This window comes from Polypterus senegalus, chromosome 5, assembly GCF_016835505.1.
Source record: "Polypterus senegalus isolate Bchr_013 chromosome 5, ASM1683550v1, whole genome shotgun sequence".
Lineage (NCBI taxonomy): Eukaryota > Metazoa > Chordata > Cladistia > Polypteriformes > Polypteridae > Polypterus > Polypterus senegalus.
In genome coordinates, this window is record NC_053158.1 from 109,347,960 (window position 1) to 109,365,963 (window position 18,004).

General features: G+C 39.7%; 1 protein-coding gene across 1 annotated transcript in view; it reads right to left on the reverse strand.

Annotated features, from left to right (window-relative positions):
• The window catches only part of LOC120529436 (zinc finger protein RFP-like), a 50,991-nt gene that overhangs the window by 14,291 nt on the left and 18,696 nt on the right, over nucleotides 1-18,004 (reverse strand). The window contains exons 3-4 of the mRNA XM_039753226.1: nucleotides 16,695-16,931; nucleotides 4,186-4,208 (exon numbers count right to left, since the gene is read on the reverse strand). Coding sequence (XP_039609160.1) covers nucleotides 4,186-4,208; nucleotides 16,695-16,931 — 260 coding nt within the window. The remainder of the gene's footprint in view (nucleotides 1-4,185; nucleotides 4,209-16,694; nucleotides 16,932-18,004) is intronic.

The window sequence follows — 18,004 nt, forward strand, 5'->3', positions numbered from 1 at the left end:
ATATATATATATATATATATATATATACTGCTCAAAAGAATTAAAGGAACACTTTTTAATCAGAGTATAGCATAAAGTCAATGAAACTTATGGGATATTAATCTGGTCAGTTAAGTAGCAGAGGGGTTGTTAATCAGTTTCAGCTGCTGTGGTGTTAATGAAATTAACAACAGATGCACTAGAGGGGCAACAATGAGATGACCCCCAAAACAGGAATGGTTTAACAGGTGGAGGCCACTGACATTTTTCCCTCCTCATCTTTTCTGACTGTTTCTTCACTAGTTTTGCATTTGGCTACAGTCAGTGTCACTACTGGTAGCATGAGGCGATACCTGGACCCTACAGAGGTTGCACAGGTAGTCCAACTTCTCCAGGATGGCACATCAATACGTGTCATTGCCAGAAGGTTTGCTGTGTCTCCTGCACAGTCTCAAGGGCATGGAGGAGATTCTAGAGACAAGCAGTTACTCTAGGAGAGCTGGAGAGGGCCATAGAAGGTCCATAACCCATCAGCAGGACCAGTATCTGCTCCTTTGGGCAAGGAGGAACAGGATGAGCACTGCCAGAGCCCTACAAAATGACCTCCAGCAGGCCACTGGTGTGAATGTCTCTGACCAAACAACCAGAAAGACTTCATGAGGGTGACCCAAGGGCCCCATGTCCTCTAATGGGCCCTGAGCTCACTGCCCAGCAGCATGCAGCTCGATTGGCATTCGCCATAGAATACCAGAATTGGCAGATGCACCACTGGTGCCCTGTGCTTTTACAGATGAGAGCAGGTTCACCCTGAGCACGTGACAGAAGTGAAAGGGTCTGGAGAAGCCATGGAGAACATTATGCTGCCTGTAACATCATTCAGCATGAGCAGTTTGGTGGTGGGTTAATGATTGTCTGGGGAGGCATATCCATGGAGGGTCACACAGACCGCTACAGACTTGACAAAGGCACCTTGGCTGCCATTAGGTATCAGGATGAAATCCTTGGACCCATTGTCAGACCCTATGCTGGTACAGTGGCTCCTGGTGCACGACAATTCCTGGCCTCATGTGGTGAGAGTATGCAGGCAGTTCCTGGAGGATGAAGGAATTGATACCATTGACTGGCCACCACACTTTCCTGACCTAAATCCAATAGAACACCTCTGGGACATTATGTTTTGGTCCATCCAATGCCACCAGGTTGCACCTCAGACTGTCCAGGAGCTCAGTGATGCCCTGGTCCAGATCTGGGAGGAGATCCCCACAACACCATCTGTCATCTCATTAGAAGCATGCACCGATGTTGTCAGGCATGTATACAAGAACACAGGGGCCATACAAAGTGCTGCGTATAATTTTGAGTTGCTGCAATTAAATTTTGGCAAAATGGACTAGCCTGCCACATAATTTTTCACTCTGATTTTTGGGGCGTCTTTGAATTCAGGGCTCTGTAGGTTGATCATTTTCATTTCCATCAAACGATGTGGCATCCTTTCATTCCTAACACATTACCCAGTCTATATCAGTATAGATATCCAAGAGGATTTCTTTTTCCCATTGAGATCTGATGTGTTTTCAAAGTGTTCCTTTAATTTTTTGAGCAGTTTATATATATATATATATATATATATATATATATATATATATATACAGTGGTGTGAAAAACTATTTGCCCCTTCCTGATTTCTTATTCTTTTGCATGTTTGTCACACAAAATGTTTCTGATCATCAAACACATTTAACCATTAGTCAAATATAACACAAGTAAACACAAAATGCAGTTTTTAAATGATGGTTTTTATTATTTAGGGAGAAAAAAAATCCAAACCTACATGGCCCTGTGTGAAAAAGTAATTGCCCCCTGAACCTAATAACTGGTTGAGCCACCCTTAGCAGCAATACCTGCAATCAAGCATTTGCAATAACTTGCAATGAGTCTTTTACAGCGCTCTGGGGGAATTTTGGCCCACTCATCTTTGCAGAATTGTTGTAATTCAGCTTTATTTGAGGGTTTTCTAGCATGAACCACCTTTTTAAGGTCATGCCATAGCATCTCAATTGGATTCAGGTCAGGACTTTGACTAGGCCACTCCAAAGTCTTCATTTTGTTTTTCTTTAGCCATTCAGAGGTGGATTTGCTGGTGTGTTTTGGGTCATTGTCCTGTTGCAGCACCCAAGATCGCTTCAGCTTGAGTTGACGAACAGATGGCCGGACATTCTCCTTCAGGATTTTTTGGTAGACAGTAGAATTCATGGTTCCATCTATCATAGCAAACCTTCCAGGTCCTGAAGCAGCAAAACAACCCCAGACCATCACACTACCACCACCATGTTTTACTGTTGGTATGATGTTCTTTTTCTGAAATGCTGTGTTCCTTTTACGCCAGATGTAACGGGACATTTGCCTTCCAAAAAGTTCAACTTTTGTCTCATCAGTCCACAAGGTATTATCCCAAAAGTCTTGGCAATCATTGAGATGTTTCTTAGCCAAATTGAGACGAATCCTAATGTTCTTTTTGCTTAACAATGGTTTGCGTCTTGGAAATCTGCCATGCAGGCCGTTTTTGCCCAGTCTCTTTCTTATGGTGGAGTCGTGAACACTGACCTTAATTGAGGCAAGTGAGGCCTGCAGTTCTTTAGACGTTGTCCTGGGGTCTTTTGTGACCTCTCGGATGAGTCGTCGCTGCGCTCTTGGGGTCATTTTGGTCGGCTGGCCACTCCTGGGAAGGTTCACCACTGTTCCATGTTTTTGCCATTTGTGGATAATGGCTCTCACTGTGGTTCGCTGGAGTCCCAAAGCTTTAGAAATGGCTTTATAACCTTTAACAGACTGATAGATCTCAATTACTTCTGTTCTCATTTGTTCCTGAATTTCTTTGGATCTTGGCATGATGTCTACCTTTTGAGTTGCTTTTGGTCTACTTCTCTGTGTCAGGCAGCTCCTATTTAAGTGATTTCTTGATTGAAACAGGTGTGGCAGTAATCAGGCCTGGGGTGGCTACGGAAATTGAACTCAGGTGTGATACACCACAGTTAAGTTATTTTTGAACTAGGGGGCAATTACTTTTTCACACAGGGCCATGTAGGTTTGGATTTTTTTTCTCCCTAAATAATAAAAAACATCATTTAAAAACTGCATTTTTGTTTACTTGTGTTATATTTGACTAATGGTTAAATGTGTTTGATGATCAGAAACATTTCGTGTGATAAACATTTAAAAGAATAAGAAATCAGGAAGGGGGCAAATAGTTTTTCACACCACTGTATATATATATATATATATATATATATATATATATATATATATATATATATATATATACTAATTATTAGATTACAAAGTTTGGTTTCTTTTCCTTTTTATTGCATGCTTGAATTTATTTTATGCTGTATCAGTACATAAGAAAATATTTTTTAGGCTTTGTCCAGAGCAAAGCTGAGAAATTTCTTTGTTTCTAAATATTGCTAGCAGAAAGGAGTGAAGTTCCTAGTTAAAAACAAATTGGTTAATTGTACCATAACAATATTATCTTAAGCACAATTACTAACCTGCCCTGAATTGTATTGACTTTGGGTGTCTTTTTGACTTTGACTTTTGATTGAATTGGTGATTGACTTTGGATTGAATTGAGTGACTTTTGAATTGCAGTTCTCTGTAAGCTTCCACCATCCAACCTTCTGCATGCTCGGACAGCCACAGCACTGAAAACTAACAAAGAAAGAGGGGTGTGGGAGGGGGTGTATTGAGGTATAGATGGAGCAAGCGGCTGTCCTAATCATTACAGTTGCTTCCATCAGGCCAGTTTTACAATGGGGTTTCCCAGTGGAACTGTGAATTGTGTTCTGAATAATTCTTTAATGCAAACCAAATATAAAATTACTATTTATGTGGTGACTGTCTGTGGTTATTATAGTCACTGTTGTGGCTTCAAGGTGGCACTATAAGTGGAATGACCTGTCTACTGTACATTTGAAAACACTTAATTCGGTCCATTCATGGAGCCAACAATCCCTGCAGAACAGTCAATAAAGGGAAATGGCTATAGGCTTTGTTGGTAAACTAAGCATAGGAAAAGTTCAAGTATATTTTTAAATAAAATGTACAGCATATTGTATTTGTTTCACATAATTTTGACACTGAACTGTGGAAAGAGGAATGAACACTAAAATCCAATAAATTAAACAAAACAAATAAGAAATTTCTTACCTTGCTTTCAATGAATTTATCTCCTGTAAAAGGAAAAAGAGAGTGATGAGAATGAGGTTGTAATTATACTTGTGTTGAAATCAATCATTAATCAAATCATTCATTTGCTAAACCTTTTTATTTCTAATTTTAATAATCACTAGTGATGAGCGAGCATGCTCGGTCAAACGTGTTGGCTGGAGCATCACTATGCTCTGAGCATGGTGCTACTCGAACGAGCACCACATGTGCTCGTGCGCCATGCTCGAGTCTCCTCCCCGCACGTTTCGCGGGTTGGAGACAGCCAATCAAGGGGCAGGTAAGTACTGCTCTCACTGTAATGCCAGTAGGTATGTCAGGTGTTGGCATTACAGTGATTGGCTGGCCGGAACACGTCATCGGGTGCTGAACAGCATGCACTCGCATATAATGTTTTAGAGCATCAGTTCACCTGCAGGCACTCCCATATCATGTTTTAGAGCAGTGAAAGGCAACCTTTTTTCCAAAAAGTCCAAAGTCGCGGCGCACCTGAGGGACTGCCCATAAATAAAGTCGTGACAACACAATCTATGGACTCGCCAATAAAACAGTTAATTTTACAAGTTTGAAAGATATTTTATTAATAAAGGAATCACAGAATAAATCTTAAATTTAATTAATGTGAACGTTGAGATTGTTTTTCAGCACATATGAGATTGATGCGAGGATCAATTTTCGAAAGACAGACGCGCATTTCCTTGTCGATCATTTGAAGTCTCTCACGTTTCTTAGACTTCATTTCCGTAAGTGTTCCGTTATCTGTTTTTCCAACATATTTTTTTTAAAACATTATCTTTTTAATCAACCAAAAGTTCAAAAACACTAGCAATTTTAAATATTTTACAAATGTTTTCGCAGCGCCCCTAGAAAATTCGCGCAATTAGTGCCCGACAATGTTTTAGAGCGTCAGCTCACCTGCAGGCACTGGTATATAATGTTTTAGAGCGTCATTTTTCCTGTAAAATTGATTTTTTGGGAGGTTTTGGGCGTGTTTTTGTCATTCTGTAAAAGTGGCGTACAACTCGGACAAACTGGCTCCCAGCAGCGACTTGGAAGTCCAAGATGCATCCAGACATCGTCTCCATGCTGTTCCCGGTCCATTTGGCTGGTGTTTCTGTCACTTTCTGACCTTTTCCAATGGACCAGGCACCCTCCCTTCTTCAGAGCAGGGGGTGCCTGGTTATCTCCCATTGACTTACATTATACTTGGGTGCTCGGTAGAGCACACGAACATCGCGATGTGTTCGAATCGAACACTTTGGTGCTCGCTCATCACTAATAATCACGTATCTCTAAAAAATAAAATATTTTCTATGAATATGTGAGCTTTGCTTCCAACTTCCACTGTCCCCTAATGATCATGAAATGTATTTTTAACCAAAACATTTAACTAATAGTCTGAAAATAAGCAATGATAAACCAAATTAAAATGTAACATGACATCTTCAAACCTGCTTAGTCCAATTTGGGTCACAAAAGTAGTAAATAAATTGTTATGTATGTTATAGGTTAACTAGACATATAGCATGATTGTCTCAATTTCCCTGCCTTTATGGTTAAATTGTTAAGCATATGCTGCTGTGATAATACATCATCACATGATTAATTTGTTCTACATTTTGAGTTAAATTATCTAAAAATAATTAGAAATACAATATAATCCCAGATGACTATAAAAGGTAGGAGCTGAAATCAATCATATTCAAATATGAGCCATTATTTGTCAAAAAAAAAAAAAAAACTTTAGAAACAGAGAATATTATGTGAATGAGTAATATGCCGGTGTCTCTGTCAAACAGCTAGCAGCCCAGTGTAAAATGATTGTTTTTGGTTTACTTTTCCTAATAAGCATATCCATTTTCTGTTTTGATCTGCTTTGATGAATGTAGGTAGCAGTGAGCAGACTACACTCCACAGCTCATTTGGTGATTTGTTATTCCCTGCTTCAAGCATACAGCCATCATTCCTGTCCCAAAGAAACATAAAGTAGACTGCCTTAATGATTACCGCCCAGTAGCACTTACTCCCATAGCCATGAAGTGCTTTTAGAGGCTGGTGCTAGAACATATCAAGGGCTCCCTCCAGTTTGCCTTCTGTTGCAACAGGTCCACTGAGGATGCCATCTCCATAACACTTCACACCACCCTTTTTTCATCTGGAGAACAAGAACTGTTATGCCAGACTGCTGTTTGTGGACATCCCAGCTCATCGCTAAACTCCTGGATCTGGGGCTTAGCTCTTCATTGTGCAACTGGGTACTGGACTTCCTCACCGGCAGACCTCAGCAAGTGAATATTGGTGGAAAAACCTCCTCCATCATCACCATCAACACTGGCACCCTGCAGGGTAACGTGCTGAGCCCCCAGCTTTACTCTCTCTACAGCCATGACTGTGTAGTTAAGTACAGCTCTAACACCATCCTCAAGTTTGCTGACGATACCACTGTAATAGGTCTGATCAGGGAGGACGATGAGACGGCCTACAGAGAGGAGGTCAGACTCCTGGCAGAATGGTGTCAGGACAACAACCTCACCCTCAACGTTAGCAAAACTAAGGAGATGATTATGGATTTCCACAAACAGGCAACAGAGCACAGCCCCATCTACATTGGAGGTGAGGCTGTGGAGCAGGTCAGCAACTTTAGGTTCCTTGGAGTCACCCTCACTGATGACCTTAAATGGTCAAGTCACACTGCGGCTGTAGTCAAGAAAGCCCAACAATGCCTCTACTTCCTCAGGAGACTGAGTAAAGCCCAGATGTCCCCCACAACCTTGTGCAGATTCTACAGGTATACTGTGGAATCCATCCTGACAGGATGCATCACATCCTGGTACAGCAACTGCTGTGTTCAGGACTGCAGAGCTCTGCGGTGTGTGGTGAACACAGCACAGCAAATCACGGACACACAGCTCCCTGCGATCCATGACATCCACACTACATGGTGTCTCAGGAAAGTGAAGGCAGGACCCCAGCCACCCTGCACTATCACTTTTCACCCCTCCCATCTGGGAAGCGACTAAAGTCCATTCGGACACACACCTCCAGGCTCAGGAACAGTTTCTACTAGTACTGGGTGGTATACCAAAAAACATTTTTTATTTTTGTTATGATATGGATTTTTCTTATACCGGAACACCGGTTTAAATAGCCTAAACAACTTTCGGAACGTGGCGCAGCAGAAAACACTGTTTAAGCGGGGATCTTTTTCACTGCAGCACCGCGGAACGGGCATACAACAGAGTACATATGTTAGTGGAAGAATTGAGTAGTAAAAATGGACAGAGAACATTCCTAAGCGGAAGCTGTAGCAGATGGTAAAGTTGAAGATGATGACACAGAAGAAATTTTGAAGAAAAAAAGGTGTTGTGTCTGTTCTCTGAAGATACTTTGGTTTTAAAAGTTCAGGGGCCTCATGTATAAACGGTGCGTACGCACAGAAATGTTGCGTAAGAACTTTTCCACGTTCAAATCGCGATGTATAAAACCTACACTTGGCGTAAAGCCACGCACTTTTCCACGGTACCTCATACCTTGTCGTACGCAAGTTCTCTGCTTGGTTTTGCAGACTGGCGGCACCCAGCGTTAAAGCAGTGCTACTGTTCCTGTGTGGTTACACCTTATTTTTCTGATGCGGCTTTATAAATACACTGAAACTAACCGCATATTGTTTATTAGTGTAACACATCTGATTTGTAATTAACTTGTAACAATATAATGGTCCAGGGAATAGCCATATTATTCCAAATACCATAACTGATTTAGCGTTGTTACTCTCACTGCACCTTCTTCTTCTTTTTTCAGCTGCTCCCGTTAGGAGTTGCCACAGTGGATCATCTTTTTCCATATTACTCTCACTGCACCACTCAGAGTATTTATATCACTGTATCTGAGTGTGAATCACAGCAGCAGCTGATCGGAAAGAGAATTACAGCTTCAAGTACACGCTGTCTCAGCCACGGCAAAATTTTCAAAGCCTTTCTTGTACGGACCTCGTGGTTCAGAAACAGTTTCATCCCAAGAACTATAAACGCACTCAATCAATTGCTCCTTGTAGAACTGTTTGTACTTATAAGTACAATTACCCCACTGTAAACTTGCACTACAGTTATAATATTGCACAACCTGAGCCACTTTATAAAGCGCATATTTACATATGATGACGATATCATTTTTAAGGTGAAATGCAGCAAAATATGTTTATTATATTATACAGATAAAACTTTAACTTCATTTAAATAATCTATATTCTTCACTGGGAGTGTCATGAAGGATAGAATAATTAAACATGTACTACGAAGATATTTCAATGTTCCTTAAATGTTCTGAAGAATCGGCGCTCCCCAATTGTGATTGGGTATTTGGGGAAAGAAAAGCAAGGACTGCAGTGGTGGCTACGCCAATATATATTGAATATAAAACAGAAAGAGAAAATAACACAGCTAAAAACACAGCTACAAATTTCGGCAAAAGTTAAATGCTTGTGTCATGAGCATGAGGCGGCTATGCAGTATACGCAACGGACATGGCCATCCACCGTGCATAAACTACATTACTTACATTGGCGGGCGAAGGAGCCACCGATTCTTCCTCTGCCCAATGCCACCACAAGCCTAGAGCCGCCCCTGAGTACTGCTGCAATAAATTATTTCATCAAAGTGAAACACATGTTTAATAACGTGCTTTAACTCCTATCATCATGAAAATGATATCATGTATACATCTCAGTATTTTAGTTATTCAAAGAGCTGTAATATCACGAATGTAATGGATTCTGTGTCCAGTTGGAGGAAGAGAGCCGGTTTAAGAAGCAAGTAGTGATTCACACACATAGGCACATAGAAGATCAAATACAAAACAAAGCATTTAACGTGCTACTTTAATTACGATATGATTTGAGAAACTGGTTAATTAAACAATTTTAAGATGAAGTTTATGATGTTCTACTTTAATGACAAAATAAACTACGTGATTAAAGTGGAAATGTCGAGATTGAAGTTGACATTTCGTGCTTTTTCGCCACTGTGTGCCTTTTTTTCTCTGTTCCCTAATAAGCTTTCATATGACACTCAGACAGTGGGCTACAACTCGGCTTTTCACGGCGACTTTGATATGTGACTTCTTTTTTTTTTCCAGCACTGTGCGATTTTGTGAATATGAGCTTTCAAGTTTCTCCAGCACGCTATGTCACTCGATCAACTTCCTTTTGTTGATTATACCACGGTTTATTTGAACAAATAGTATGTTTTTCCTTTGCCTCCACTTGGTATTCGCTGAAATTCTTATATTTTCCCCCGTGCTTTTCCCATTGTCTTTTCACAGAAGGCTGAGTTTAAGGGCGATTTAGATTTATTTGCATATTCAAAGAGGCGCAATTCTTGGAGGAGTTGGGGCGTTACATAAAGCGCGTGCACGAGCGTTAGTTTTCACGCTGATCGGGATTTATGTAGCGGAAGAACGTGGAAGTTGGTGTAGGCACAGATTCCTGCATCTGGATTTTTCTGTGCGTAAGCACACTTCGGCTTTTGTGCTTACACCATGTTATAGTGCGAGTTCTACGCACGGCGTTATACATGAGGCCCCAGATGTGTTCAAATGTGTGAATACTGTTTCTATACTACTGGATAACACTGCAAGCCAAATTGTAATTGTTTTATTTTTTTTTCCAATACTGTGTAATGTACCTGGTTACTGTGTAATAGTGTGATGATGCCGGTCCCCTACAGACTCCCCCTTCCCACATGGGAGTCTGTTGAACCAACACCTCGATAGTTATGACCGAGATGAGATGAGAAATCTCATTGAAGCCAAAGGATGGTGGAAAGTGCTCAAGTGCTTTTGTTAAAAACAGTGAAAAGTTAAACTAAAAGTGTCCATTGTGCAGTGTTCAGAAAAATACAGTACCCAAATAAATAGCAAATCCATAAAACCAGTGAAACATGGGAATAAAATCCGTAATAAATAAATCCGTTAAAATACAGGTTAAAATGCAGTCTCTCTCCTCGCCCGATCGCAGCACACCATCTTCTGTCTCCACGGCTCACCCTTTACGGGCATTGCTGGCAGGGCCTTTACAGCACTAACTGCTTTCTGTCAACTCCCGTCTTGGCTGCCGCCACACTGCACAGTCAGACCATCCGAGGTCGGCACACCTCCCACATCTTCCTTTGCGCTCACTCACTTGCTCCTCAGATCCATTAGGAGGTCTTACATTTCACTTGCCCCACTCTGTACACTTAGTCAGTGGATGACTGTTAATGAACCAGCCCCTAGATCGCCTCAGCGTGTGCTCCCTTATGAAGCCCCAGTTCGTGCTGCCATCACCTTCCTGGTGTCTGTATCGTCTCCCATGACTGCCTTTTCCCATCTTTAACCCCTTTGTGCTCTATCTTTTTTTTTTTGCTTGCCCCTATCCTGCTGGCCCATAAATATACATCTCTGTGGGCGCAGCGCCTTATTCACACGCCGCGGTAATCCGATGAAGCAATAGAGAACGATCGGGTGCAACATGCCCTAATCACCTCATCAACTCCCCGCGGTCGTGCAATCACGTTTTTAAGTAATAGTATTATTACTTGAAGTTGCACTATTATTTATTTTATTGTTGTTATTTATTAGTTTAAATATTATGCAGTTTAATGATGGTAAAGTTGTTTAAAAAATCACTTTAACATGTCAGTGGACAGAGATTGTTAACATTAACAGAAAGTGTAGTTCTGCGGTGGGCTGGCGTCCTACCCTGGGTTTATTTCCTGCTTTGCGCCCTGTGTTGGCTGGGATTGGCTCCAGCAGACCCCCGTGACCCTGTAGTTAGGATATAGTGGGTTGGATAATGGATGGATGGATGGATGAAGAAAGTGTAGTTGGTTCACAAAAAATATTTAGTATTTATTCCTTTTCTAAGACATGTTCAGTGCAATACAACTTTTGATAAGCACCTCTGGATATTTTAGTAAGTCTAAATGCCTCTTTGGATGGTTGACAATATGTTGTCAAAATTTTAGTTTGAGTTTGCAAAATTTGTTGAATAAAAAAGGTTCTATATTTTGACTGCAACTGTCATGCAATGTGATTCCTTCTCTTCATTAGTGCCTCATTAGTGCCCCCCTCCTTAAAAACTATCACTTTATGGGGCCATGCAAATCTTTATTAATACTTGTGTGCACATTAAAATGTTTTTTTGTACAATGTACAATTCTAATGACAGAGGAATAGGTTATTCTTAGCCAGTCTACTGCAGTAATTGCAGTGGAAAATATGGTTAACTCATGCATGGGAAAAAAATACAGTTGAATACCGTGAAACCGGTACAATTTTGAAAAATACCGTGATATAGAATTTTGGTCATACCGCCCAGCACTAGTTTCTACCCAACTGCAATCAGACTCATGAACAATCAGTAACCTTGTGTCACCTCCACTGCTACCTGCATATATACTTCTGCCACTGTCTCTATTTATTCCTAGGATTCTGTTTTTATTTATTTACTTATTTATATTCATTTATTTATTGTGTGTGGTTTTTTTGTCTATGTTCACTGTCTGCAGAGGCACATGCAATCAAGCATTTCATTGTACATGGTACTTGTACTTGTACACATGACAATAAAGAATTGAAATTGAAATTGTATTGTAGTAATAATATCCTGTGTTAATTGATCAGGCAGTCACACTTGTAATTTATGTCCATATGTATTAAGCCAAAAGGGGCTTTTGGCCACAAGGTGTGTCATCATATTTGTGCACTGTTGATTTCCCTGTCCTTCCCAACTCCACCCTTTGACTCATTTTCATGCCATGCTCTTTATCTTTAGAACACATGAAATTCTGAAACTCTGACGTTTGGTTCATCAAATAGGAGGAGAACTCATTACATCAGATTTGTTTACGTGTGCATGTTATTTGTCGTTGTTTTAGTATAAAAATTTTATGTAAAGCCCTCTTCTGAGTTAAACCTGTGAGTCATGTATGAATCTAGTCACAAGATGGCTGCATTTGCGTTCATCCCTGGATGTGCCTGCCAAGGCATAGTAAATTGTGTGACTTCATGCCTAAATCAAAATTTTTACATGGCCACCTTGAATAAATTGTTATTTGCGGTATACCTTAATTAAACCAGTATGTCAGCCATAAGCTAATGGTAGACCTTTCAATGTATCTTTCATTTATGCCCAAGCTGTAGTAACCTGCATAAAGGGTGAAAAAGAAGTTGAAAGCCAACTGTGGCATAGTGTATGGCGCAGTGAAAGCCAGCATCTGAGGGGAAAACCAAGATGAGAACCAAGTATGGAAGTACGTAGAAGCTTATTCCTGACACTAAAAAATATAAACATTTAAATATTGAATTATTTTGCAAACATATAGCATTATTTTGCAATAATTACTGCATTATTTCTAAAAAAGTACTGTGCTACTTTGCAGAAATATTGCTTGCTGCTGCCGGTATCACCATGCATGAGTGTGCTTCAGTTGTTTTGTGACAGCTGCTGAAGAAGCAATAAGCACATGTGTAGCGTGCAATTAAGTGACAAGAATTGAACAGACATTATATTGTAGGTTTACATTTAGTTTTAATCAGCATAAAGTTTAGCAAGTTAAATAAAAAAAAGTATTAGCGCTGAGCTGTCATTCCTACTTCACTATTATGATTGGTGTTCTTTATTCATTTTTATTTGCTTTCCTGAGGAGTTCCTAGGACTTTTTGAAGGCTACTCTGAGATTTCTGAGGTAAAGGAATTTAATACAAATGTTTAATTTGTTGTACCTTTCTTACTGACAAAGTTGAAATATTTTAATGTCTTATCTCAACATACTTATCTTGAATGTTGATAGGCTGTACTATTATGGTGATTTTTGAAACATTGTCTTCAGGAATTTTCTCACATGACATCATTGGCGCGACCATATGTAAAATCAGATTATGTGCCATTTCAGTATCCGTGTTTGGATAATTCTAAAAGTCTTTAAGTGCACTTTTCTGTATTTTTCTTCTTGGTTTTCTGACTTATTTTCTGGCTAACAATTCTGATTCTTGTCTTATGTTTCTGGCTTGATGAAAGATCTCTTCGTCTCTTTGGTTTTGACCATGGCATATACTCCATTTTGAGTCTTGTTTCATCTTCTAAACCTGAAATAAAATGTCATTCTTCTTTGGCAGATCACTTACACTGCCAGGGTCTGCATGGGGTTTGCACATTCCCTCTGTACATTTGTAAATTGATTGATAATAGTGAGTGTGCTTATCTACTACTATATACACTCACCTAAAGGATTATTAGGAACACCATACTAATACGGTGTTTGACCCCCTTTCACCTTCAGAACTGCCTTAATTCTACGTGACATTGATTCAACAAGGTGCTGAAAGCATTCTTTAGAAATGTTGGCCCATATTGATAGGATAGCATCTTGCAGTTGATGGAGATTTGTGGGATGCACATCCAGGGTATGAAGCTCCCGTTCCACCACATCCCAAAGATGCTCTATTGGGTTGAGATCTGGTGACGGTGGGGGCCATTTTAGTACAGTGAACTCATTGTCATGTTCAAGAAACCAATTTGAAATGATTCGAGCTTTGTGACATGGTGCATTATCCTGCTGGAAGTAGCCATCAGAGGATGGGTACATGGTGGTCATGAAGGGATGGACATGGTCAGAAACAATGCTCAGGTAGCCCGTGGCATTTAAACGATGCCCAATTGGCACTAAGGGGCCTAAAGTGTGCCAAGAAAACCCCCACACCATTACACCACCACCACCAGCCTGCACAGTGGTAACAAGGCATGATGGATACATGTTCTCATTCTGTTTACGCCAGATTCTGACTCTACCATTTGAATGTCTCAACAGAAATCGAGATTCATCAGACCAGGCAACATTTTTCCAGTCTTCAACTGTCCAATTTTGGTGAGCTTGTGCAAATTGTAGCCTCTTTTTCCTATTTGTAGTGGAGATGAGTGGTACCCGGTGGGGTCTTCTGCTGTTGTAGCCCATCCATCTCAAGGTTGTGCGTGTTGTGGCTTCACAAATGCTTTGCTGCATACCTCAGTTGTAACGAGTGGTTATTTCAGTCAAAGTTGCTCTTCTATCAGCTTGAATCATTCGGCCCATTCTCCTCTGACCTCTAGCATCAACAAGGCATTTTCGCCCACAGGACTGCCGCATACTGGATGTTTTTCCCTTTTCACACCATTCTTTGTAAACCCTAGAAATGGTTGTGCGTGAAAATCCCAGTAACTGAGCAGATTGTGAAATACTCAGACCGGCCCGTCTGGCACCAACAACCATGCCACGCTCAAAATTGCTTAAATCACCTTTCTTTCCCATTCTGACATTCAGTTTGGAGTTCAGGAGATTGTCTTGACCAGGACCACACCCCTAAATGCATTGAAGCAACTGCCATGTGATTGGTTGATTAGATAATTGCATTAATGAGAAATTGAACAGGTGTTCCTAATAATCCTTTAGGTGAGTGTATGTGTGATTACCTGTTATAACACTGAAATTCTAGAACTATGCCAGTAAAATTTCTCAAATAGCAAAAAATATTTAGCTCTTCGTGTGTTGTGAAGTAAATAACATGCAACCTTTTTTCCATCCCCAATCTGAGCCACTTTAGGGCATGTACTCTATCTGCTGAGCCATCAGGTCACACTGTTTCAATCTAATATCTATCACAAATAACTGGATTAAAACTAAACTAACACATTATTTATAGGGTTATGTTGCTGGATTGCATGCAGCACATTTTTTTCTGATTGACTGTGTGATTGAGCCTTGCAAAGCACCAGTGTACTGTCCACTGAGCTTGCTTCTTGCCATACACCAAGTGTATGGCTACTCTTGACCGTAAACTGGTCAGATTAAATTTACTCTTCAGCACATGGTGAAGTTCATCCCATATCCCATTTCTACTGTCAATTGCTCTGACTCTGGATAATTTGTCATCAATAAAAAATCAAAGAACTAGAAAATAGAACGTCAGGCCAACAGTTCAAACACTCAAACTGGTCACAAATGAAATGTCTCTACAGAGCAGCAATCCTAAATATTGAAGTAAGCCCCCTTAAGAATTGCGTAGGATGCATAAGTTCCATGTCGTGGAATGGCCAGGCTAAAGCCCTGACTTGAATCCCATATAATTGCTGTGGCAGAACCTGAAGGAGGCTGTTCGTGCAACACATCCCTCAAACCTCACAGAGCTAGCAGAGTTTTGTAAAGAGGAGTGGGAGAACAAAATCCACCCCCTTCCCACCAGCCCTATGTAAGACACTGTTGGACATTCCCTAGGCTTGTGACAACTTAGTGGTGCCCTTGTTGCTGGCATTCCCTTGCCAATCTGCCTTCACCTGACAACAGCAAACAAACTGTGAGTAAAATCAAAACCTAGTAACAAATTTATAATACTTGTATGTCAATATTAGCTATATTTTACAAGCTTTTCTGTAGCTTGGACTTTAGAAAGAAAATAAGAAGAGAAAGGAAAAAGCCCTTCTTGTAATATAGGGGCCAAAACAGCACTTAGTGCTCTAGATGTAACCTGTCAAGTGTTTCTTACTCCTGGATCTCTCTGCTTGTACCCTTAGTTTTATCTACGCCCAGTGTATCGCTACTTGTGAACATATTTCATTTTAAAACATGTTTTAAAACATAACATCATTTACCATAGAATTACCATATTAATTAACAAAACCAAGAAAGCATTAAGTTGCTACATTCCTAAGGAATGCATTTTATCTTCTACCATGAGTCCTAATTTATGCTTACTTCTACTGGATACTCAATTTATATCAGCAGGCCTCAGACCTCACTTGACCTGCACCTCTGTCTATAATGGTACTCCTAACTCTCTACTTCACCAGAGTTAATCTCCGTACAGTACTGTAGATTAAAATGTCATTTAAATGACATCATTTTAGCATGAGGCATGTTCACCAATCAGAAGTAGTGTAGGCCGCTGGTGCAATCCTGAGAATCGCATGCAAATTAAGACTTTAAGTCATACAAATTATGGGGTACTTGGCCATCTGATACTATAAATATTTAACGAATCTGTAAAAAAATGTTTCTGGGATAACTGGCTCTAATCTTAACAAATTATTCTCTTTGAGATTAGAAAAACTACCATGATTATGAGTAGGGGTGGTTTGGAATTGAAATAAGAATACCTTAAATTTAACCAACCAGCAATAAATCATTAATAATATTGACTTAGAACACAGTTGATTAATTAAATTGAAATGGTGTTCCAAAACGTTCATGAAAATTCTTATAACAGTCACTGCAAGGCCACATAATACTGATTAGATCAAGTTTTATGAACTATGAATGAACACAAACTTCCAAACAAACATACAAATCATCTATCCAACATTTATCCAACCCGCTAATCAAACTTATAAAATATTCTTGGGCAGCACTGCAATGCATAATCTGTATATACTTAAGATAAAGCAAAAACAATCAAGAATCATTTGGGGAGACATTAATCCTCACCATAAGCTGAGAAATGCTGTCACAATTAGAAGATAAGATGTTGTTAAGTTCTGTGGTGAGACTGTGTGCAGCATCCTTGACTGCACTGCTGCACTCAGTTTGATGATGGATTTGGTATATCATACTCTGCCTCTCTGCCTCAATCAGTCGGTATGAGTGCTCCTCATCCTGCTTCAGCTTCTCCTGAATCTCCCGATACTTCATGTTTACAGAGTACTTGACTTCTTGAATCATTGCCTGCAAAATACAAATTATAAGCTTCTTATCTCTGTTAAATACAGTCTGAAAGCTTTTACAAATTCCACCTGTTTATTTTTTTAATTCCTAAAGTAGAATCAAACACAGCATTCACAAATTCAAATAGTGACAATTAGTAATGAAACAAACAGTTTCTTTTTGCATAGTTTCATGAAATTGCCCCTAAAATTCCTGTTGCTTGTGATTTTGCAATTGTGAAATGAGGGAACTCCCTTAAATTACAGTAGGTTTTTAAAGTTCCAAGAATTACTCCATGCTGCAGGTATCTTCCTTGTGCACTGCCTACTAGCACATTCACACTACTGGCTCCTCCATTTGCCGCTCATTTGTGATCAGAGAGGTAGACCATCTTGCACTCATTTTCCCCAACTTTATAAGCTAATCCAAGCCAGGATCCCTTTGGAGGCTCACCAGTGGCAATGTACCCAGGTCAAGATTTTACCAGAGAATCAGCACCTGTGTTCTCTATCTGAGCTCCATTTTCACCCTTTGCACCAGAATACATTTCTCCATGGTTTTGCACTTAGAGAAAAAAGTAGTAGATGAGATGAAAGCAGTATATATGATAATGGTGCTAATTTTGTTGGTTACAATATACTATTTGTTTCTCAATTTTGTTTTCCTCAAAACTACAATTTCACATAAATCATTTCACTCATCACTAGTGAAGGTGTAGAGTGGAAAATTACAGTAGTACTGTTTTTTTGGCAACAGAAATATTCCTAATATAATGCACTTTCAAAGTCTGCAAAAGTTGAAAGTAACAACCTAAATTTTTTTTTTAGCAAAGCAGTTGCTTCCTTTTGGAAAAATAGTAGACAGTCTTGAGTTTTATGTACCAGCTAGTACACTTATCATTCAAACAACAGACAAAGTGAACTATGATTAATTAAGCATCTTGACGCATGATGCAGGTCAATGAAGTCAATATGAAAGGAGCAAATATTAATATACAATACATTTCTTGATAAAAATCATCACCCTACCTGAATAAAAAAAAACGTTTGATTCACTTTCTAAAATCATTGTTCTTCTTCATCATGTTCACCTTA